General features: G+C 39.8%; 1 protein-coding gene across 1 annotated transcript in view; it reads left to right on the plus strand.

Annotated features, from left to right (window-relative positions):
- The window catches only part of rad50 (RAD50 homolog, double strand break repair protein), a 134,462-nt gene that overhangs the window by 102,952 nt on the left and 8,112 nt on the right, over positions 1-23,398 (plus strand). Inside the window, 5 exon segments of the mRNA XM_052014835.1 lie at positions 1,728-1,839; positions 4,087-4,170; positions 4,173-4,338; positions 17,362-17,447; positions 20,380-20,522. Of these exon segments, the coding sequence (XP_051870795.1) occupies positions 1,728-1,839; positions 4,087-4,170; positions 4,173-4,338; positions 17,362-17,447; positions 20,380-20,522 (591 nt within the window).

Here is a 23,398-nt window from a genome sequence, read left to right on the forward strand (position 1 = left end):
AGCTCGCATTTCAGATTGGGAGTAAAGATGAAATCATTGATTATTTAGTTGAACTAAGTTAATGGTGTCATTTCAATGTGTGTTGCACATATCATTTCATTCTTGTTTTTTTTAAATTTACCGATAGCTGTTGGAACACTTGAGCAAGTTCAGTGAATTACCAATGGCTTTCCTTCCTTGTCTCTCCTTCCCCGGCCATATGGTTCTGGGGGACTCAACTCAGTAGATGCCAAGAGGATGCTCCGCCTCATGGGTGGTGGGTTGGGGGCGGGGTGGTGGCAGTGGGTGGGGAACGAGGGGGCATGTTTTCAGAATGGGGAGTCACACATTTAAGATGGAGGTGAAGGAGAATTTCTTCTAAAGGTTGCGAATCTGGTATTCTCTACCCAGAGAGTTGTGGAGGGTAAATCGTTTAATAAGTTTGGTAGTGAATAGACAGATTTGTTTTGGACTGTTACGGGAGTCACAGTTTATGGGGAACAGGCAGGAAAGTGGGATTGAGACCAAGCTTAGATCAGCCGTGATAGTTTTGCATGACATTACATGGGGTGGCACGATGGTAAAGCTGCTGCCTCACAGCTCCAGTGATGTGGGTTCAATCCTGACCTCCAGTGATGTCTGTGTGGAGTTTGCATGCTGTGACTGCGTGGGTTTCCTCTCACATCCCAAAGACATGGGTTGGTGGCTTAATTGGCCACTGTAAATTGGCTCTAGTGTGTAGATGAGTGTTAGACTCGGGGGGGAGGGCGTATTGATGGAAGTGTGAGGAGAATAAAATGTTGGTTAGGATTAGTGAAATATTTGGTGCTTGATGCTCAGCACAGACTCAGTGGGCCAAAGGCCCTGTTTTCATGCTGTATCTCACTATCTCTACGATAGAGAAGGCTAAAGGGGCTGTCTGGTCTACTATAGGTTCTTGTGTTCTTAAGGCATTATACAAATGACCAATTGGCATGAAGCACGGTGTATGCTGAAGATTACTTTAGTCAACATGCAGGTGAGTTTGGCTCTGTCCTTGCCCAATATATTCAGTTTGTAACAGGAGTTGCAGTGTATCGAGTAAGTTTCCTGCCTTTTCACTGACTTGGTTTTTGAAGACTCCTAGCAGTGCTCCCATCACACTAACTTTAGCTAACTTCGTACAGACTTGTGACCAGTACTTGTGGAGGACTCGATCCACAACTGGCAGTGGATCTATCACTGGGTCATCAAATCAGTTCAGGATCTAGACATTGAATCCTTTTGTGTAGCAGTAAATGTTTGTTGCTTTTGGAAGGTGTAAAGTGCTTTGTTATCTCCACTCTGCAAAGCACATAGCCATAATTTATTACACAAAGCTACAGACAGAATGTTAATAAATCCTTCTCTTTACAAATGCTGATAAGCTTGCAATAAAACAGGAAATGTAGGAACAATTCAGCAGGTCTGGTGATATCTTTGGAGAAGGAAACAGATTTAATATTTCAGAGCAATGATCTCTCGTTAGGGCATTGTTTTCTCTTTCTATGGTTAAAATGTAACTCGTTGAGTGTCTCCAAACTTCCTATTTTTATTTCAGATTTCCTGCTTCTGGAGTATTTAGTTATTGCAGATAGATTTGCTTTGTAATTGTTGCATTTTTTTCTTTCTGGGTTTTAGACTGCAAATATTTGCTTTGCAGTCTTTGGACATTGGTGAATGGATGTAGTCCAAATTACACAGTTATATTTTGCTTATTTTTCCCTTAGCTTGAAGAGCGGTGGTTGCAAGATAACTTGACGTTGCGAAAGAGGATGGAAGAATTGGAAATTGTAGAGACCAAGAGGAAGGAACGGCTGAAAGAAATGGGAAGAGATGGGAGTAAAATCAACTCAGGAGGTACAGGAAACCCTAACCATGCAGTAGATGCTTCCCCCATTTCTAAACTGAACCTATCTTTTAGCACCAGGTGTCACCAAAACTATATTTTAACATCTAGATCTTATGTGGCTGAGAGGGAGCTTCACGCAAATTCCCACTGGTTCACTAATGTTTTCGAGAGAAGGAAATCTGATATTCCTACCTGTTCTGGTCCATGTGTAAATCCAGAGCCACACCAATGTTCTCCTTCCCAGGCAGTCCCTCAAAGTTGAGGATGACCTGCTTCTACTCGAGTTCAGTGGGTTCTGAAGTGGCAGAAGAGTGCAATTCAGAATCTACAGATAATGCCACATTGGGGCAAGTGTTGCTTGATGGTATGGGTGGATGGGTTGTCTGGGGTGTTGTGTGCTCGTTACATTGTATCCTTTGCCCTCAAGTTCTGCTGTCAGAGACTCAGTGCACTGAATACCTTTCTAGATTCTTCTTCTTTGTTTTGAGCAGCTATGGGCCAGGGGTTCTCACAAGTTGATGAGGATGTTATATTTTCAAGGAAATCTTTAGAACATAAAGCATTTTTGCCATCCTCCTTGGAAGTCTTTTGCTGTGATGGAGCTCAGAGCAGAGTGTTTGACTACCAGGCTCGTTTCAGCATTGCAGATGATGTGGACCACTCATCAGATCCTTAAAGCGGATGATGCTGGCCCAGGAGAGGACACTGACATTGGTTCAGCTCTCCTGTCAACGGGTTTGGTGGATTTTGTAGAGATGGCATTGGTGGTACTTTGCCTACTGTAGATTATCCATGTCTCCCAAGCATATGGGAGCACAGAGATCAACGCTGCCTGGCGCCAGGTTTGAGATTTTAGTCTTGGGACACTCTATTCCTAAGTTGCCGTGTTGGTCCACTGGACATAGTGAAGAATTTCATCGTTATTATCTGCCTTCATCAAGTGGTGTGGAGATGCTCAAATTGACTTGTGTTTCCAGGGTCTTGTTATGGACTCAGTCGTTGAGGTATGGTGTTGTGCGGCCTGAGAAGGTTGATAGAGAAAATCTGTTTTCCGGATGTGTAGTGTGAAGCCCATCCTTTTGTACACTTCATTGAAGGAGTCAACAATGACTTGAATCTTGGTCTCCGATTGTGCACATAAGCAAGTATTCAATGTACATGTGGCTAATAAATAAATATCTTGGAGGGTAAATCGTTTAATATGTTTGGTAGTGATCTTGGTCCTGGAGGTGAGGATGGTGAAGATTGAACAGTTTCCCTTTCATTTCTATGGATTAACTCTACTCCAACAAGGAATATGTGAGAGATGAGATTGGTTGACTCTACTGTCCACTGATCTGGTGACCCTATTGGTCATGTCTACAGTTTTCATGCATTACGGAGCAAGCATTGAATGGTAACAAATTTCTGTGTGGTGCAGATCAAGTCTATTGCACCTCTTGATGGATGGAGTCCACACATAGTTGACCCTTTCCTCTGAAAGTGCTCAGCATGCATTTCAGTCCAAAGGCAATTAAGGGAGTGTGATCAATGTTGACCCTGACAGTGATGCCCACAACTGAGAATGAATTCTTTAAGAACATAAATGACATTTGCAATTTGCTTTTTGTAAAGTGACCTTATTTAATTCCAATGCTATTAATGTCTTTGTACCATTGTTTTGAAATAGCAAAACACCAAATATATAATTTTTGTCCATGTATGTGGCCCTTCCTTTATGTAACCATACAAACTCAAACATTTTGGCATGAGAGGCATAATCTGACATTTTTAGTGTTCCACAACAGCGAATCAGATACAGGTTTTTAAGTATTAAGGATGTCTGAAATTTTCTCCTTTCAAGTAAGGCAATTGTGGACTTCAAAATGGAAGAAGCGCTCTCTTTTTGGGTTGGGGAAGGTTTGGTATATGTTTCAACACTCCAGGTGGAATTCCCTGATATTCATTATTCTCCATTCTCAAATGGAAAATAATGAATACAAGCACTGAATAGTTTGCATATTTTTTTCTGATGGTAGTCGATATAGAAGCCATGCATTCATAGGGAGAACGTGCAAGCTCAACACGGACAGTACAGAGGTCAGTATGGAACCTGGGCGGCTGGAGCTGTGAGGCGGTGGCTCTACTAGCTACGCCACTGTGCCTCCCGCAATCAAGATGCATTATGTAGATTCTCCTGACATAAGGCTTGTTGATAATTGTGTGCATAATTTATGATATTATTTTGCACGTCTAAGCCAAAAGTAATATTTTTTTTGATGGCAGTGAACGACAACAACTGGAAGAGCGACTGGATAATTTCAAAAAGAATCGCAATCTGGCCAAGGGCGGCAGAAAGGTTTTGAAGAGGAAATTCTTCACTTCAGAAAGGAACTGAGAGAAGCTCAGTATAGAGATGCTGAGGAAAAGTTCAGAGAAATGATGATCGTAATGAGGACAACAGAACTGGCTAACAAGGACCTAGATATTTATTACAAGGCACTGGACCAGTAGTATTCTAACATGTTATAAATGTTCTTGTTTGGCAAAGTGAAATGTTTGCTGTGAGTAATATCTTCAAACTATACCGAATATTTTGCTATATTAAAAATATCTTGGCTCCTTCACATTAGGATTAATCTGGGCATGCTTCAGAAAGATATATCGGAGTCCCTGAGATTTCCATAAATTTTGAAAAAAGAGAAGACTTCTTCAATATTTCAAATAATATTTATTTATTTTAGCACCAATTATATGCCTTTAATGTAATAAAATGTCTCAAAGGCATTTTCCATGAGTGACATTAAAAACTGATGTCAAATATGCCTATAAGATAAATGTTGGTAATTGGTTTATTATTGTCACAAGTTCTTTGTTTTCATGCCATCCATACAGATCATTTCACAACATAAGTACATCCAGGTAGTACAAGAGAAAACCAATAACAGGATGCAGAATATAGTGTTACAGTTACAGAGAAAGCGCAATGGAGGTAGACAACAAGGTGCAAGGGTTATGACAGGGTAGATTGTGAGGTCAAAGAGTTCATCTTATTGTACATGAGGTCTGGTCAATAGTCTTATAATAGCAGGATAGAAGCTGTCCTTGAGGCTCGTGGTGCATATTCTCAAGCTTACAAGAGAGAATGGAACACTTTGAGCAGAATTAGTTCAGTTGACTAAAATTGTGCCTTTTATTTGGGAGTTGATTTTAATTGGTAAGTTTTTGAAAGTGTTCATAATGCATTTTATTGACACAGGAGGTACTCCAGTGACTGATGATGTCTTGATGTGACAGAACTTTGATTAAAGTGCTCTGTTTTGTAGCCTGGTATCAGACATACAGACAAGTCAATTCAGTGTAATTGGAACCATAATGCAGGGACTGTTAGCTTGGGAAGGTACACTGACATTAGTTTGCTTATTCTTCCATGGATTTAGATTTTGTAGAAGCAGTGTTGGCAGGATTTCTCCAGTACTTTTAGCGGCCTGCTGTAAATAGTGCAAGTCTCAGAGGTTTATAGGAGCAGAAGGATCACTGCTGCTCAGTACATTGATATTGGTATTGGTTTATTATTGTCACTCGTACAGAGGTACAGTGAAAAACTTGTCTTGCATACCGATTGTATAGGTCAATTCATTACACAATGCAGTTACATTGCACTGCAGTTACATCATGAATTTTGCATTGAGATCTTGATGTGATGAAGACAATAGTGAATTTTATCGATGTTTGCCATTGCCAACAGGTGGCTCTGAGATATGGGAAGGGATCTACATATTTTGCTGAGGACCTTGGTTACTGGAGGCCAGTGTGATTACAGTGGAGATAGATTGATTTTGTAGATGATGAGTGTGAGGTCCTCTTTTGTGCTTCAGTGTAGGAATCAACAGTGTCTTGGTACTTGCTGTGTATCTGCAAAATGTTGTCTACATACTGCAGCCCAACTACTGATGTTTGGGTCACCTTGGTTCTATAGTGGCTCTAGATCGACAGAATCCACAGTGCAATTATAGTAAACACCAAAAAGCTGAATACCTTGTACGTTGTTCCTTAATTCTCTCCAAATAGATATTGTTTTTGACTCCACTGCTGCATCATCCTCTGCAATTTTCTCAGTTTAATGTTCCATCAGCTCCTATCCTTAGTGTTCTTACTTGAATGCCTTGTAGCTTGGGATATCCATTGCTGATCCTCCCCCCTCTCGAGCCAGGTCTCTGTCAGTTCTCCTCTCTTGTTGTCCTTTGTGTTTATCTGATCTACCTCTCATCAACCTTATCACGGTTTGTGTACTTCGACACGTCCACTCCAAATCTATATAAGGCTGCCTGGAGTTTCCCCCATTTGCCTCCTCGTATCTCATAACTGTTCTTTATTTCAGTACGTTTACTATCCATGTGCTCAGTAATATTTTCTTAAGGTGCCAACCCTCCAAATTATGGGTTAGTGTTGCAGGAGTGTAGCCCCATTTGTGTTCAGTATGTCATGCACAATAAATATGTTCCCTCCTGCTCCAGAACTGATTCAGATGTGAATGTGAAGACTTCTCACTATTTTACCAGTCACAAGTTAACTGTCTTAGTTTACTATTCCTGTATTGGCTAGCAGAATACCATAGATGCCGGAAATTCTGAAATAAAAATGGGAACTACTCAGCAGATCAAGCAGCATCTATGAAGAGAGTAAACAGAGTTAATGTTTCAGTCAATGATTTTTAATCAGAACTGGGAAAAGTTTGAGAATTTCCTTTCCATGTCATTATTTTCTCACAAAAACTCTGCCTTCTGAACATTCACCACCCTTAAAACAGTTCACGACCTCTCAATAAGGTCTATTTAAAAAAACACACAACTCAGCAGATACCTTTAGATTTATTAACTGGGACTTTCCTATACAACATTGGGTCTGCGTCTCCCTGCCAGTCTGCTTATTTTCAAGTTCAAAACCAAGGAGACTTGTGAAGTGGCTCACCTGATCTATAAACAGTGTTAAAATTGATGCTTCTAAGTGTTGTAATTGGCAGGATGAGTAATAAGCAAACTGGATTGAAACTGTAGACGTTCCCAAAGGGTATACTGGCGTTGGTTTATCTGAGGCACACGATTGGAACACAGCAGACTTTGCTTTTCAGTCTGTGTACCATCTGAGCTGTGTATTTTACATTCAGCTTTAGTGAAACAGTAAATAGTGATACCACAGATCTCTTCTGGTTATTCACTTGTATTATTTAGAATCATCCTGACCTATGTTTTGTAGAAGCTACATTTACTGATTTACTCATTTTAGAATTTGGGTTTCGATACTATTCTGCTCCTCAGGGAAATACTGGAATTTTTAGCTGCTATTCTCTTGAGGATTCAAATGGAGTAGAGGCAAACGGGCAGAAATGAAGGGACAGATTCTTTCTTATCACTTGCCGGACAGTAGCAATTGAGTCAGACATACCCTGTTCTGCTCTTGATTTAATTTTTATTCTCTCATATTTATTTCCATTTCTGCTTTAAGAAAATGGGTATAGGTCCAGCCAAGTTAGAACCCTTAATCCAATCAGTTAGATTGGTTGATATGTATCTCACTCACCCGCCTCAGTTTCATTTGCCTTTACAATCTTATCTAGCTAAAATCTAGCAATTGCAACTTTGCAATTTCCAATCGACCACCCAGTCTCATCAGCTCTTTGACAGTGAATGCAATTCTACAAAAACAAAAATCATAGATTTGATCACCCCGTGGCATCTAAGCTGTCAATTTTCAAGTCGTATCTCCTTGTTCTGCATTCCCCAACGAGAAGTAGAGAAAATAATTTCCTTTTGTTCTCCTTTCAAATGTTGTTATCATCTTAAGCATCTGAATTAGCTTGCACAATCTTCTGTCCTCATGGCTTTGTGACATTAGACTTGTTTCTTTTAATTTAAACATTTCAGTCTTGGTCTCATTCCAACATATCCTCACTGTATCCCGAAAGTCGGTTTAATCCTTTTCAAGATGTAGTGTCTGATACTTGAGATGCAATCAAACTAGAGCTTCCTCACCTGTGCCTTCTAGACCACCTCAGACAAAGACAGACATCCCATTAGCCTATTTAATTACTTTCACCAATCATCCATTCAAATATTAGACTGTCAACGCATCATGCATTCCCTCCCTGTTCTGTTTGTTGTTGTGACTCATTTATTACATCAAAATGTAACTTTTTGGTATATATGTCCAAGGACTAGAGTGTGTGTCTTGAAGGGTTGGTCAAACTTGAGATCTACCAATTTGTTAATATTTGGCTATGTATCACCACTCTTTACAAGTGTTATTGTTAAAATCTTATGTTAATCTTGGCTTAATGTGGAGTTTATGTTGCATTCATTGTATTTACTGAGTGATGAAACAAGAACTTGTTACATCGCCTGCCTTAAGAAAAAAACATGGATCTTGTATGAAGGTTGTAATATTCCCAAATGATATACAGACCAGGGGACATAAGAGACAAATGAACCAAAACTTCATAGCACAGAGGGTGTTTATGATCTGGGGATTCACTGTTTGCGGAGGTGATGGAAACTGAATCAATTCGGATGCTCAGAAAGGAATTAGACACTTGTTAGAGAGTCACCTACAAGTTTGGGGGGGAAAGAGCACCGGAATGGGTCTGATGTAATTTATTTTATGCAGAGCTGCCAGTGACTTGGGGGCTGCATTGGCTTTAATCAGTGCTGTATTAATTCTTGAGTCCTACAAATATGTTGTGTAATTCCATATATTAAATATAGTGTTTTAATGCAATATTTAATTGATGTAATTTGTGAATTATAGTATTATCAAGAAACACTTAAGGCTGTGAATTTCTAATGATTATCCTCCCATTGTCAATCTTCTTGTTCATTGAGAGGTATTATCTTTAACGGATTAATTTAAAATTTCATTAGGTGAGGCCTCTGCATGTAAACGATGTAAATACGCCATACAGTAGTTGTAATTAGGAAGAATGGACAGAGGGATTCTTTACGCCTTGAAGTAGGAAGTCACTCTGGATGTTTTATGTCTGGTATATCTTTGGTAAAATGTAGAGATGGGACTTTTTGAGACTGAGGAGAGAAATAAAAGAAGTAATATTTCCGTTACTGTCATGTAGAATATTTGAAATTTGTATCTTTGCCTTTTTGAAAAATAATAAAAATAAAAATGTTTGTATAAGTAAAATGTAGGGAATATTTTCATAATTCCATGCACTTAAAATGGGCAAAGAATTGAGTCATAATAATGAAAATTATTATTTACTAAAGAATGAATAATGAATACTTTGGTTCAGTGTTCACCAGGAAGAGGGACTTTGACAAATATGAGTTCAGCATAAGACAGGCTATTATGCTGGAGCATGTCGAGGTTAAGAAAGAGGTAGGCGTTGGAGCTTCTGAAAAACATTAGGATAAGTCCCTGGGGCCAGACGGGATATACCCCAGGTTACTACGGGAAGCGAGGGAAGAGATTGCCGGGGTGTTGACGATGATATTTGCATCCTCCCTGACCACGGTAGTAGTACTGGAGGATTGGAGGAAGGCAAATGTTGTTCCCTTGTTCAAGAAAGGTATTCGGGATAATTCTGAGAATTATAGACCAGTGAGTCTTACATCAGTGGTAGGCAATCTATTGGAGAGGATTCTTAGGGACAGGGTTTATGAACGTTTGGAGAAGCATAGTCTTAGTAGGGATAGTCAGCATGGCATTGTGAGGGGCAGGTCGTGCCTCATGATACTCATTGAGTTTTTCGAGGAGGTGACAAAACAAAACTGATAAAGGTAGAGCGGTGGATGTGGTGTATATGGATTTTAGTAAGGCGTTTGACAATGTTCCCCATGAAAGGCTCATCCAGAAGGTCATGAGGGCATGGGATCCTTGGAGACTTGGCTGCATGGATTCAGATTTGGCTTGCCCACATAAGGCAGAGGGTGGTAGTAGATGAGCATATTCTGCCTGGAGGTCGGTGACTATTCTGCCTGAGGGTCGGTGACCCTGCTCTTTGTGATTTTTATAAATGACTTGAATGAGGAACTAGAGGAATGGGTTAGTAAGTTTGCAGATGACACGAAAGTTGGAGGTGTTGTGGATATTGTAGAAAGTTGTCATAGGTTACAACAGGATATAGACAGGATGCAGAGTTGGGTGGAGAAGTGGCAGATGGAGTTCAATCTGGAAAAGTGTGAAGTGATGCACTTTGGAAGAACGAACTTGAAGGCGGAGTACAAAGTTAATGGCAGGATTCTTAGCAGTGTGGAGGTACAGAGGGATCTTGGGGTCCAAGTCCATAAATCCCTCAAGATTGCAGCACAGGTTGATAGTGTGGTTAAGAAGGCATATGGTGTGCTGGCCTTCATTAGTCAGGGCATTGAGTTTAAGAGCCGCAAGGTAATGTTGCAGTTCTATAAAACTCTGGTTAGACCACACTTAGATTATCGTGTTCATTTCTGGTCGCCTCATTAGAGGAAGGATGTGGAGGCTTTAGAGAGGATACAGAGGAGGTTTACCAGGATGCTGTCTGGATTAGAGAACATATAAGATATATGTTCTCTAACATATAAGATATATGTTCTCTAACATATAAGAGAGGTTGAGCAAGCTAGGGCTTTTCTCTTTGGCGTGACACATGATGAGAGGTGACTTGATAGATATGTATAGATGATGAGAGGCATAGATAGAGTGGACAGCCAGCAGCCTTTTCCCAGGGTGGCAATGGCCCATAGTAGAGGACATCCATTTAAGGTCAGAGGAGGAAGTTTATGGGAGATGTCAGAGGTAGCTTCTTTACACAGAGAGTGGTGGGTGCCTGGAACTTATGCCGGGGTGGTGGTAGAGGCTGATACAATAGGGACAATTAAGAAACTTAGATAGGCACATGGCTGTATGAAAAATGAAGAATTATAAACTGTGTAGGAGGGAAGGGTTAGATTGATCATGGAGGTTTATACAGGTCGGCACAACATTGTGGGCCAAAGGGCCTGTACTGTTCTGTGTTTTAAAGAGAAAATAATACTGAAATCTTTGGCCAGTAGAGCCAAACCCAGTAAAATGGAAGCACAAGGGACTGCAGATGCTGGAATCTGGAGCAACACACAAGATGCTGGAGGCACCCAGTGGGTCAGGCAGCATCTGTGGAGGGAAGTGGACAGTGGATGATTCAGTTGAGACCCTTCACCTGGACTGAAAGATAGAGGGGAGATAGTATAAGGAGGTGAAGGGAAGGGGTAGTGCAAGATCTAGCAAGTGATAGGTGGCTCCGGGTGAAGAGGGATGATAGGCAGATGGAGGAGGGGAAATAGTGACAGAGGCGGGGAGGTGATAGGTGGGAGGCAACAAAAGGCTGAAGGTGATGGAATCTGATAGAAAAGGAAGGTGGAGGATGAACCAAATAAGGGAGGTGGGGAGGGCAGATGGGGACGGTGGGGAGGGGAACCAGTGGGAGGAGTGTGTGGGTGATGGGCAGGTGGGAGTGTGCGGAGGAGGCGAAAGAAATGATGATGGGGTGGGTGTAGGTTGAACTGAGTAGATCACAAGGAGAGAGAACAGGAACAGAGGGATGAGGTCTCCGAAAAATTTGCTGGAATTGGTCAGACAGGATCTCTCTCATAAAAACTATGTTTGATTAACCCTTACCTTTCCAAATGAAGATTAACCCTGTCCCTCAGAATTTTTTTCCAATAAATTCCTTATCACTTATGTTATACTCACAGACCTGTAATTATCTAACCAGTCCCTGATGCCCTTGAATAAAAGTACCACATTTGCTGTCCTCCAGTTATCTGGCACCTCACCTGTAGTCAACAAAGATTTAAAAATCTGTCAGGACCTTAGCAATCTCCTCTCTTAGCAGCCCAGCATACATTGTAGATGGATGACTGACAGAAGTGACCTGTTTTTGATACAGACGGACAGAAAGGAGTGAGTTACCTAAAGCTGTAGAATTCAATATTGAGTCCAGGAGGCTGTAACATGCTCAGACGGAAGATGAGGTGGCTGTTCTTTAAGCTGTGTTGGACTTCATTGTAAGAGTGCAGGAGGCCACAGACAGAGAAGGTCAGGTTTGAAGGCATGACTGCTTTACAGTCTTGAAATGAATGACAGCAAAACAGAATTATAATGTGAATACGTGTTTAACAGAACAATATAATAACTTGAAGGCTTAATGTTACAAGTAAATCCTTGGAAAGAAGGCCTGAGCGTCACCTTTTCAGATTTCGTTGAATTTGCCAGAAAACTAATTGAGTAGAAACTTTGAAGTACACAATTGTAGAATTGCAGTTTATGAAACTTATGTGAATTCATTCACATAGACCTTTGAGTTAGTCATTCAACTGAGTTTGATTTCTGCATTCTGCCTTATCCATAGAAAAAGTGAAAAGTTTAGTTGGTGGGAAATAATGCCAGGTCATAAAAGATCCTAATAAGATATTTTCAAGGGGAATGAATTTAGGTACGTCTAATATAGTAATGTTACTGGTCCAATAATCTGGACTAATGTTAGGAAAACAAGAAATCAAGTTTGATCATGACAGTTCTGGAATGCAGTTAATTAAATAAATTCAGAGTATAAAGCTAACATCAATAATGATGACCATAAAATCTAAAAATGGATTGTGTTTGCAGTCTGGTTGAACAATTATCTCTCCGCCAATTCAATACCATTCTAGAAATAACCACTATCTACACCTTAATCAGATAGGACACATGGAAGAAGATACTTAACTTGAAATCAGACGGATAACAAAGTCACTTACATAATATAGTTCTTCAATTCTCACAATGATGCTTATCCCACAGTTAGATCAGTCTTTCGGAATAAATGCCCTGGAAACCAGTACTGTGAATGTAAACATTACACTCATCCTGTGTCTCTTGATGTGATAAGGTTTCAAGGCACATCCCTTGAAGTCCTCCCACATTGTATGAACACCAAGTGCATATTGAGAACTTTGTTTCAGGCATCCTTGGGAATCAATATTTTTTCTTATATTTCTTATAATATAAAAGGAGGCTATTCAGCCCCTCGGGTCAATGCCAGCTCATAGAACAATCCCATTGGTCCTGTTCCTCCACTTATTTCTTTGTAACCTATTCTCTCTCGCATGCCCATCAACTTCTTCTTAATTCTCCTGCTATCCACCTGTATTAGGGTAATAAATGGTTGTCAATCAACCTACCAGCATGTCTTTGGGATGTGAGAAGAACTCGGAGCACCTGGTAGGAACCCACACGGTCACAGGGAGAACTGCAAAACTCCACACAGACAGCAATGGAGGTCAGGATCGAACCCGGGTTGCAGGAACTGTGATGGATATTAGATTAGATATTTATTAGTCACATGTACACAGTGAAATGTGTCTTTTTGCGTTACTGAGCACTAACTGCTACACCACTATGCCACCCTCCCCAAATCCCCCCACACACCACCCCTTCAAAGAGAAGCTGAATATCCTGTACTTGGACTCGTGCAGAGTATACAAATTTGGAAGATCTATTAATCCAATGGTTTAGTTTGTAATTTTGATGACAATGTTTTGTATTGCAAAGAGATTAATGATTAGTGTGTCCCCTGTGGGATTCCAAATCCACATAAACATAGTTGACTTAACTGCCCTCTGAAGTGACCAAGCAAAATCTAAACGGACAATTCAGAGGAACAGTTGTACCAAATGTATACCTGATGTTGAACAAGAATGGAATTTGGAGAAATGATAAACAATTCCAAATTGAGTAATTAAAACCACGCATTCTTGGATATCACTGATTAATTGTTACGATATGACACCAAATTGTTATTGCTATAGTATCAGCTGTGGTGCAATTTATAAGCAGTCTTTCTTGGCATTTGAAGATGTGGTGTCCATGTGTCTGGGTCAGCAAACAGAATTGATGCTCCAATTCGGTGTTGGAGGAAATGTTCAAGCAAGAGCCCAGCTGCACCCTCCTAGATAAGAGATCTCAAATATTTGCAAAGAATAGCAGAGGGGTTATCCACAGTGCTGTGCCCAATATTTATCCCTCGGTCAGCCTCACTTCAAAATGATAACCTGCTCTTTATTGTTGTGGTGTTTGTGAGGGTTGCTTGTGCTCAAGTCGGCTGGTGCATTTCTCAGCCTCAGTGTGTGATTCTCTCGAATGGCAGTCAAAATTACAGGGGCTTGCATTAAAAACGCAGCAAGTAAAATGCTTGCCATTCCAGCTGCCCTGGCCACAAAGCTGTTAACAGTTTCCTGGAATCTCCAGCACAAAAGTGGCCTGTGATGTTATCAGATGTTTAAGGAGAGAAGGGTGCGGTCTATTGTATCAAATGTGAGCAAGTGGGGCTTTCTTCCAAAAGTTCACAAACCACAGTCCTGCTTAATAGTAGTGACGACTCTTCAAAAGTCTATCATCATCCTCCTCTTCCCTCTCCACTCTCCCCCCTCCGCTCTCCCCTCCTCCTCCCCCTCCTCCCTCTTCGCACCCCTCCCTCTCCTCACACCCCCTACCCCCTCCACTCTCCCCTCCTCCTCCCCCTCCTCCCTCTTCACACCACTCCCTGTTCTCACACCCCCACCCGTCCTCCTCCTACCCCTTCTTCTCCCCCTCACCCCGTCTCACACTCTGTCCAGACAGAGCACTGTTGTGCATACTATTACTACATGAAAAATCTCCCAATACCCACGTTGGTGACATGTTTCCCTGGTTTTCCAGAGATTTGTGTATGGCATTTTGTTTTGCTCTCAGCAAAGCTAACTTAAACTTACCTTTTAACTTGAAAAAAAGACTAGAGAAATAAATTTTACATCCGAAGGCTCACCACGTACACACAGACCCAGACCCTCAGGTCTGGAGCCAAGCTCTCAGCCCTTTCACAATACTTCCAGTTTGCTTCAAGTCACTTTCTATCAGCGATGTGATGGGAGATCCCATTGACCAAGTGAAAAATGGAAGAATGACCTTAAATTGTGACAGTGCCTGTGTTTCAGTCATCCCATATCAACGCTACTCTGATACTAAAGCCATTGTAAGTGCAGACATCTAATTCAGCAGTAACATATTAGCCAAAATTAAATTCCACAGCCATTAGCATTTTTATACTTTAAAGTTCGTGTTTTCTTTATTATTTTTTATTTATTTACTAGCTTAGCTTATGTGAGTTTTTAAAAAATATAACCGAGTCAGTGCACCTTTAAAGAACAATGTAACTATTTAAATTGCATTGTCAGAGATTCTTAGTGCAGTGAAGTTTGGAAAAGTTGTGTGACTCATTTCTGTCAGCTCTCGAAAGTACTCAACCTTGGTTTAGAAAAAACATTGATTGCATCTATTTTTTAAATCAGATAATTATTGTGTCAAAGATGTTGGGTTATTATGATCGGTAATTTGAGTCATTTTGCAACCTCTAGAGAGCTGTACAGTGAATTCAGGAAGCTTAATTCCTTTTTTGGTAATGCTTGATGCATTTATTAAAAGTCACAATTGTGTACAATTTTAGTTTGCTTATCTAAAAAAGGATGTACTTCCTATCCACTAAAAAAAGGATGTACTTGCTATACAGGGGGGTGCAGAGAAGATTCAGCAGACTGGTTCCTTAGGTAGTGGGTCTGTCAAATGAGGAGAGATTGAGTAGGCTGGCCCTCTATTCCTTATAGAGGAATGAGAAGTGATCTCATTGAAAGGCACAAAGTTCTTAGGCGGCCCAGCAAGGTAGATTAGGGAAGAATGTTTCCCCTGACTAGAACTATGGGTCACCGTCTCAAAATAAGCAGTAGGCCATCTTGATCTGAAATGAGAAGAAATGGCCACGCTCTGGTGAATATTTAGAATTCTTTACCCCAGCGGACTGTGGAAGTTCAAACATCAAATTCATTTAAAAGGCCAATAGGTTTCTGGATATTAAAAGAATCAAGAGATACGGGGTTAGTGCAGGAAAATGATGCTGAGTATAAGATCAACCATGATGTTGAATAGTGAAGCACATTCAAAAGGCCTACTGGGCTTCTGCTCTTGTTTCTTGCATTCTTACAGTTTTTGCATTATATTTATGTTTTAGTTTGAATAAATGTAACAAGTGACAACAGAAAATCTCTTTTATGCTGGTTATGAGACTGAAGATATAGAGGATTGTACAGGACCAAAAAACTCCATTGTGATTCACCTTGCCATTCAGGGTATCGGAGAAGGATATTAGCCAGTAGCTCACATTGATTTTGCAAGTTGCTAATCAAACCCGCCCTTAAATTTTCCATCCAATTTCAACCAACCCCTCACTTGATAATCCATTTAATTTTGGGTAACATTTAGTAAATGTCGTTAAAATTTTCTAAAGGGGTTTGGATAGGCACAAAGAGGAAGAGAGTTTGCAGGCCTGTAGGGGAAGAGCTGAGCAGTGGGACTGACTGGATTGCTGTATAGGGAGCTAATGTGAACTCAATAGCCAAGTGGCTTCCTCCTGTGATGTAATTATATGAAAGGTTCTCACCCTTCCTTTTAAAGAGCTCCTACTATTTCCTGCCGGCACTTCCAAGCTGTAACAGTGTCACCATCTGTAGCTTGCTTTGATGTTGGAAAAGTTGTCATACTTCAATATTTTTGTGTCACGTTATCGCTAACCTGCCATAATGTTAGTCATCGTGGAAACACAACTTTCTGTTGCTCATGTTTTTAAAGTAATGTATACATCAATAATGCCTATATCTAACAAATTTATCAATTGCTTTGAAAATGAAGGAGCTGTTCAAATTAAAGGTATCTCTAGCAAACTGAAGTCCAATTCCAACTCCGATTATACAATCAGAATTTATTGTGCACGTCATATGTTCTTGCCCTTTAGGAAACGGGTGGACTAGAAATTAAGCTCCTGGTTGTCTAATCCAAACCACTCCAGTCTTGCACCATGGCCTATGTGAAAGCAGTGAAAACATAATGTTTGGAGTTAGAGATGCTTTGAGATATCAGCAGGAATGAGCAGATTTATGTAATATATAAAGTTCATCTTTTGTGCAATATTTTCAAACTGGAATTAATTTCAAGGCAGACTAACTTGCTCCTGTGCCCAGCATTTTTATCTGACTTCATGTTATGACACTCACTCATTCCTATTATTAAAGAAGACCACACAGGTTGAAACTTCTATTGGGAAAATAGATGCTTTGAAATGAACTGTTAGAAGTTCAGAGTGCAGCTTATTCCTACTTGTAGTTTGTGAAGAAGTGTAAATAGTATATTTTTTGTATAGTTGCTGTAAAGGTGCTCAGATAGCTTGATGGGACAGTGCACCACAATTGAAGGTTGATCCAAATAAAGAGAGCAATAAGTATCTTTGTAAATGTTGAGTGCTGCTACTGAATCTGGGAAATGCTAGCTTTATTACTCTCCTTACTTACACCTTTACCAGGTCTAATGTAGTGTCAGTATACAAAATTACATGAAAATATGCTGAACATCTTTCATTATTGGAATTTGTAATCAGTGGTTCTGGTCATCAGGTACAAAAACAAGGAGGGGGTGATTAATATTTCTTCTCTATTTAATTTTATTTTTAGAGCCATTATGAGATTCCACAGCATGAAGATGGAAGAAATTAATAAAATTATCCGGGACCTGTGGCGGAGCACTTACAGAGGACAAGGTATATGTAGTACATGATACTGAGGATTCCAGTTTCCAGTGTTGAAGTTACGTTTCAGAGGAAAGAAATGAGTGCAATTTTGGGAATCAAGTTATGAGGAAGAATTAAAATAGCAAAAAAAAAGGCCGATGCCGGAATCCTGAAATAAAACATGCTGGAAATACTTGGCAGGTCAGGTGGCATCACTGGGGAGACAAACAGAGTTAACATTTCAGGTCCATGACCTTTCATCAAGCCTGCCCACATATTTCCTCTAACTATGAATCCTAATTGTGGACAGAAATTTGTTTCCTTATTTTTCTTATTGAAACCTTTTGTTTTCCATCATCCATCCAGATAATGGATCCCCATTAGGGGTCTTCCTACTTCTCATGTTTACACATGTTGTCTTTAATTTGGAAATGTGACTTAGCTTTGCTGTAGTGCACAGAATTTAACTCTTCATAATCTTTAATGCCTCCACTTTATCTCCTTTGGGGTTTGGCATTGACAGTATGACCCTCTTCCATAACCCCTCCAATAATATGTTGGACCCAAGATCTTACCTTGGCTGAAACCTTCTGAGCTACTGAGTCAGCTTAAGGGTACAATGTTGAATAAGTCCAGTCATTCCAAGATGTAAATGCCATTAGAAAGGCAAAAGGTCCAAATGATTTATTATCAGTGGTTTGAAATAGGGAGTATAAGACTCAAACTCCAAACATAATGTCAACATAATTAAATGTAGTTTTAAAATTACCTATTTGGATTTATGCAGAATCTTGAGCCAGCTTCTATCCCACTATTAAGACTCTTGAATGGGCCTCTCATACAATAAAGATGAACTCTTGATCTCTCAGCCTACCTCGTCATGGCCCTTGCACTTTATTTGTCTACCTGCACTGTACTTTCTCTGTAACTGTAACATTATATTCTGCTTTGTTTTTTTTTTCCCTTTTGTACTACCTCGATGTACTTTATGTATGAAATGATCTGCCTGGATGGTATGCAAACAAAAGCTTTTCACTGATTCTTGGTACATGTGACAATAATAAAACCAATTACCAATTATATATTAAATTGAAAGAATATCTATCCTTCGCTCCTCTGTCATTCAGTGTGGTTGTGGCTAATGCTTTACCTCATTCACTTTCTCACTTAATCCCATATCACTTCATACTCTCACTGTCCAAATATCACACAATATTAGCTCTGGATAGGGTCAATGATTGAGTAACTAGAAGTCTCTTAAGTCGAGAATTCCAAAGCTTTACAAACTCTATATATAAAAGAAATATTCCTCCTCGCAGTGCTAATTGTCCAACCTTTTTATGCTCTCTAATTCTTTAGCCAAAAGAAAAAGCATCTTGATATCTCTACTGTCAATCCATTTCAGAGTTTTGATTGGTTGAATGTCTCACCTCATTATTCTAAACGGGTGAATATAAGGGAATCTTACCCAGTTTCTCTTCATGGGACAGTTTTTTCAACCTAGGATCAATCTAGTGAATATATGTTACATTTAGAAAATCAAAACTGCACACCCTGCAAATGAAGTCTTGTCAAAGGTTTGATGATAAGCAAGACTTCTTTCCTCTTTTTACTCCAAACCCTCTATGAATAAGACCAACATACCTGCAGTCTTCCTAATTGTGTGCTGTTTCTGTATATTAATGTTCTGCACCTTGTGAATGAGCCCACCAAGATTTGTCTATCAACCAATGTTTTTTATTTGTCAATATGAAAGGATATTTTCCTAATCTCCCTACCAAAGTGCATAACTTCACGATGTCCCCCATCATACTTCATCTGCCGCCTTCTTCCCCACAAGTATAATCTGTCTGTATCCCTTTGAGTCCTTCTCATAGCTCATTTTTCCATCTGACTTTGTATGACAAGCAGACTTGGATGAAAAGACTAAGTTAACATAAAAGTTATTAAAACAAATTGTGAGTAGCTGGGGGCTCAATACTGATCCATACAATACCTCACAAGCCCCACCAACCAACCCAAAAAGGATTTATTTGTCCCAGTTGTCTGTATCCTGTCCTTTACATAATTGTCTTTCCTCACGGATGTTACCTCTGTAAGCTAATTTTGCATTCCTTGCTATGTATCTCAATGTTTTAATTGATAAGATATCTTTATCAGTCACACGTACATCGAAACACACAGTGAAATGCATCTTTGAGTAGAGTGTTCTGGGGGCAGCCCGCAAGTGTCGCCACACTTCCAGTGCCAACATAGCATGCCCACAACTTCCTAACCCGTATGTGTTTGGAATGTGGGAGGAAGCCGGAACACCCGGAGGAAACCCACGCAGACACGGGGAGAACGTACAAAGGTTCCAGGTCGCTGACGTTGTAATAGCATTGCGCTAACCACTGCTGAGGTAAATTGCACTGCTGAATTTATTTATTGCCCTAAAACTCCAAGGTCCACTCGTGCCTTGATAATATTAGAGTGAAAATGAAGGAAAAAGAAAAAGAAGCAGTGACAAGATGGCAGACAGGTTCATCTACAGGAACTCAGGGGTGTAGTCAGTGGTGAGTCACCTTGGAGGAACTTAGTCTGATGGGTCACCAGGGGTCAACTCACACCGGCTGAGGATGCGGAAAGCTCAGTATAAATATGTGTTATTTCTAATTCATTTGCATTTAAAATATACTCAAGTTTGAGTTCAAATTTTAATAAAACAATTAATTGCATTTGTTGCCAATGTTTGATCTTCAGAATATTAGGGGAATTGTTGCATTTAAATTGTTGTGTCTTAACAGTGGCTCAGTTGTAATACTCTTGTTTCTGAGTGGACCGACACTGTAGTATAGTGCAGTGCTGCACAGCTGCTCAGATAAGATGTTAAATTGAGGAATTGTCCTGCCCCTTCAGGTTTATGTGGAAGGTTTTGTGACACTATCATGATGTATCTTGGATTTGTGGTTTCTTTCAATAGATATTGAGTATATTGAGATCCGTTCTGATGCTGATGAAAATGTGTCTGCCAGTGACAAAAGAAGAAATTACAATTACCGTGTAGTAATGGTGAAGGGTGATACAGCACTGGACATGAGAGGAAGGTACAGCGCTGGACAGAAGGTATGGAACACATCTACTCATCATTGTGTATTTAACATCAGTCAGAAAAGGACAACAATCTTATCTTTTTCTCTCTGGTTTGAGGCATTAAATAAAACTTCATGTGATAATCTCACTAATCCAGATTTCACTCGATCTGCCAAATCCAGTTTATTTGTACTGAAGAGCCATGCGAAGATCCTGATTCCCACCTCTTAGTTTTCCTTAATTATCCTGTGGTTAACGATGTGAGGTCCTTTCCTGTATACTTGTAAGCCTCTTTCTCGACCTCATTATGACATTGCACCTTACTGCACTGCACTTGCTCTGAAGTTGTGGCTCTTTATTCTGCATTCTGTATTGTTTTACCCCATGCTACCTCAATGCACTATGTAATGAATCAGTCTGTATGAACGGTACACAAAACAAGCTTTTCACTGTACCTCAGTACAAGTGACAATAATATTCCAATTCAAGCAATATTTGTTTCTCTCTTTGATCATTTTAATTGGCCAATTTATTTTCTTCAACTACAGTTTGAAATGATGTAAATTCTCTCCTTCAACCAATTTATGTGTTTCTAATTAAAAGACGATGAAAGCATACATCACAGTTTTTAACCATCAGTTATTCATTTGGTTGTCAAAGTGGTGTTGTATGTATGGCATTACTTCTCCAGGACAACTTAAAGCGCTGTCTCAAATAAGAACAAGTAGAACAATCCTATAGTAAGGATTGCCTACATCTTTTATTTAGAATTGAGAGTTCAGACTAAAGGGGAGATAGGGGGTAAGTTTTTTTTAAAAGGGAGTGGTTGATATCTGGAATGCGCTGCCAAGGGAGGTGGTGGAATCAGGTACAATTACTATGTTTAAGAGGCCTTTAGGCAGGCACTTAAATAGCAAGGCATAGAAGGACACGGCCTTAATGCGGCAAATGGTATTAGTGTAGGAGGACAAAAAAGTTGGGACTTTTTTCATTGGTAATCTTACAGAGTTGTATCAAATCATGAGGGGCACAGATAGATAGGCACAGTCATTTTCCCAGGGTTGGGGAATCAAGAATTAGAGGACATAGGTTTAAGGTGAGAGGGGAAAGATTTAATAGGAACATACAGGGCAATTTTTTCACCCAGAGAGTGGTCGGTATATGGAATGAGCTGCCAAACAAAGTGGTTGAGGCAGGTACACTAACAACATGTAAAAGGTACTTGGACATGTACATGGATAAGAAGGGTTTAGAGGGATATGGGCCAAACACAGGCAAATGGGACGAGCTTAGGTGGGCATCTTGGTTGGCATGGGCCATTTGGGCTGAATGACCAGTTTCCATACTGTATGACTCTATGACTCCAAAATTCTTTTCATTTCATAGTAACTCAGTTTCATATTGCGATTAACAAAACTTCTGCTTTCTTTTAAGAAGTTCCAAATTCCAAAGTTGCTCACTCATAGCCTGAGGTTAATACTTTTGAAGTAAATAGTTTTTATGCTAATGGTTCATTAGTGGGATGTGCATCCTTAATTTACTTCTGGGAAGTTGCTCCTGAACCATCAAGTCAAGTTTATTGTCATGTGCACAAGTACATGTATGCACAGGTGCAATGAAAAACTTTACTTGCAGCAGCATCACAAGAAAAACATAAATTTAACAAATTATACACAATTTTTACAAGAGAGAACCCAATTAGAACCAAAAAAAAAGTCCATTTTAGTACAAAGTGGTCATAGTGTTGCAAAACTGTAGTGATTAGGGTTTTGCTGGTTTGTTCAAGAACTGAATGGTTGAAGGGAAGGAGCTGTTCTTGAACATGGTGGTGTGGGACTTCAGGCTTCTGTACCTCCCGCCCAGTGGTAGCTGCGAAAAGATGGCGTGGCCGGGATGGTGGGGGATCTTTGTTGATAGATATTGCCTTCTTGAGGCAGTGCCTGCTATATATACTGCCAGTGGTGAGGAGGGATGTGCCTGCGATGTATTTGGCAGTGTCCATTACCCTCTGCAGCTTCTTGTATTCCTGTGCATTCGAATTGCTGTACCAAACCATGATGCAACCAAGCAGGATACTTTCAACAGCACATCTGTAGAAATTTGTTAGAGTGTTCAGTGACAAGCCGAACCTCCTTAACCTCCTAAGAAAGTTGAACTTCTGCAGTTCTTGTAGTGAAAATATTCCCACAATGCTATTGGGTTATGAGTTCCAAGATCTAGAACTGGCTGTGTTTAGAAGTGGGTGAAAATATGGGAGACATGTAGTTTTACTGCATTAACTGGGTGCAGAATGTGATGTGTTGCATTATAATTGGGTTGTCAAAATTAGGATTAACAATTTAAGAGTGGTCTCTAAGTTGTCAGGGAAATGTGCAATCCTCAGTTTCAGTTATTTGTAAGTTTCTTAATCCTAGCAAGGATGGTAGGAAACAAAGCACATTACGGACAAGATATTCTTTCCTTACGTTTAAGCTTAGCATCAAGTTGGTATTGGAAATTTTGAAGGAAACTTTTCACGAAGATCTAACAATCATTATGATATGGATTCCCTTCTTTCTGACATGATTTACTGTCAGTCCAAATGGATTGCTGGCATCTAGCTGAACAGTCAATTCTATTGAAGAATGCTCACAAATAGCAAAGTAGGAAGTAAGAAGCACAATTATTAACATTTTGAACCTTTTACGAGGCGTAAAATAAAGACCATGTGCAGGAGTTTTTGATAGATGTCCAAATATAAACAACCTTTTAACCGAAAATAATCCATTGAATTTTGAAATATTTACAGGGGATGATAATCAATGCACACAAATAGTTTATTGGTGCTAGAATAGTTTTTAAACAGCAGTCTAAAAATTCAGATATACTTTGTGCAACAAATAGTACAATATTCAGGGATTTATGATGAT

This window comes from Pristis pectinata, chromosome 4, assembly GCF_009764475.1.
Source record: "Pristis pectinata isolate sPriPec2 chromosome 4, sPriPec2.1.pri, whole genome shotgun sequence".
NCBI lineage: Eukaryota > Metazoa > Chordata > Chondrichthyes > Rhinopristiformes > Pristidae > Pristis > Pristis pectinata.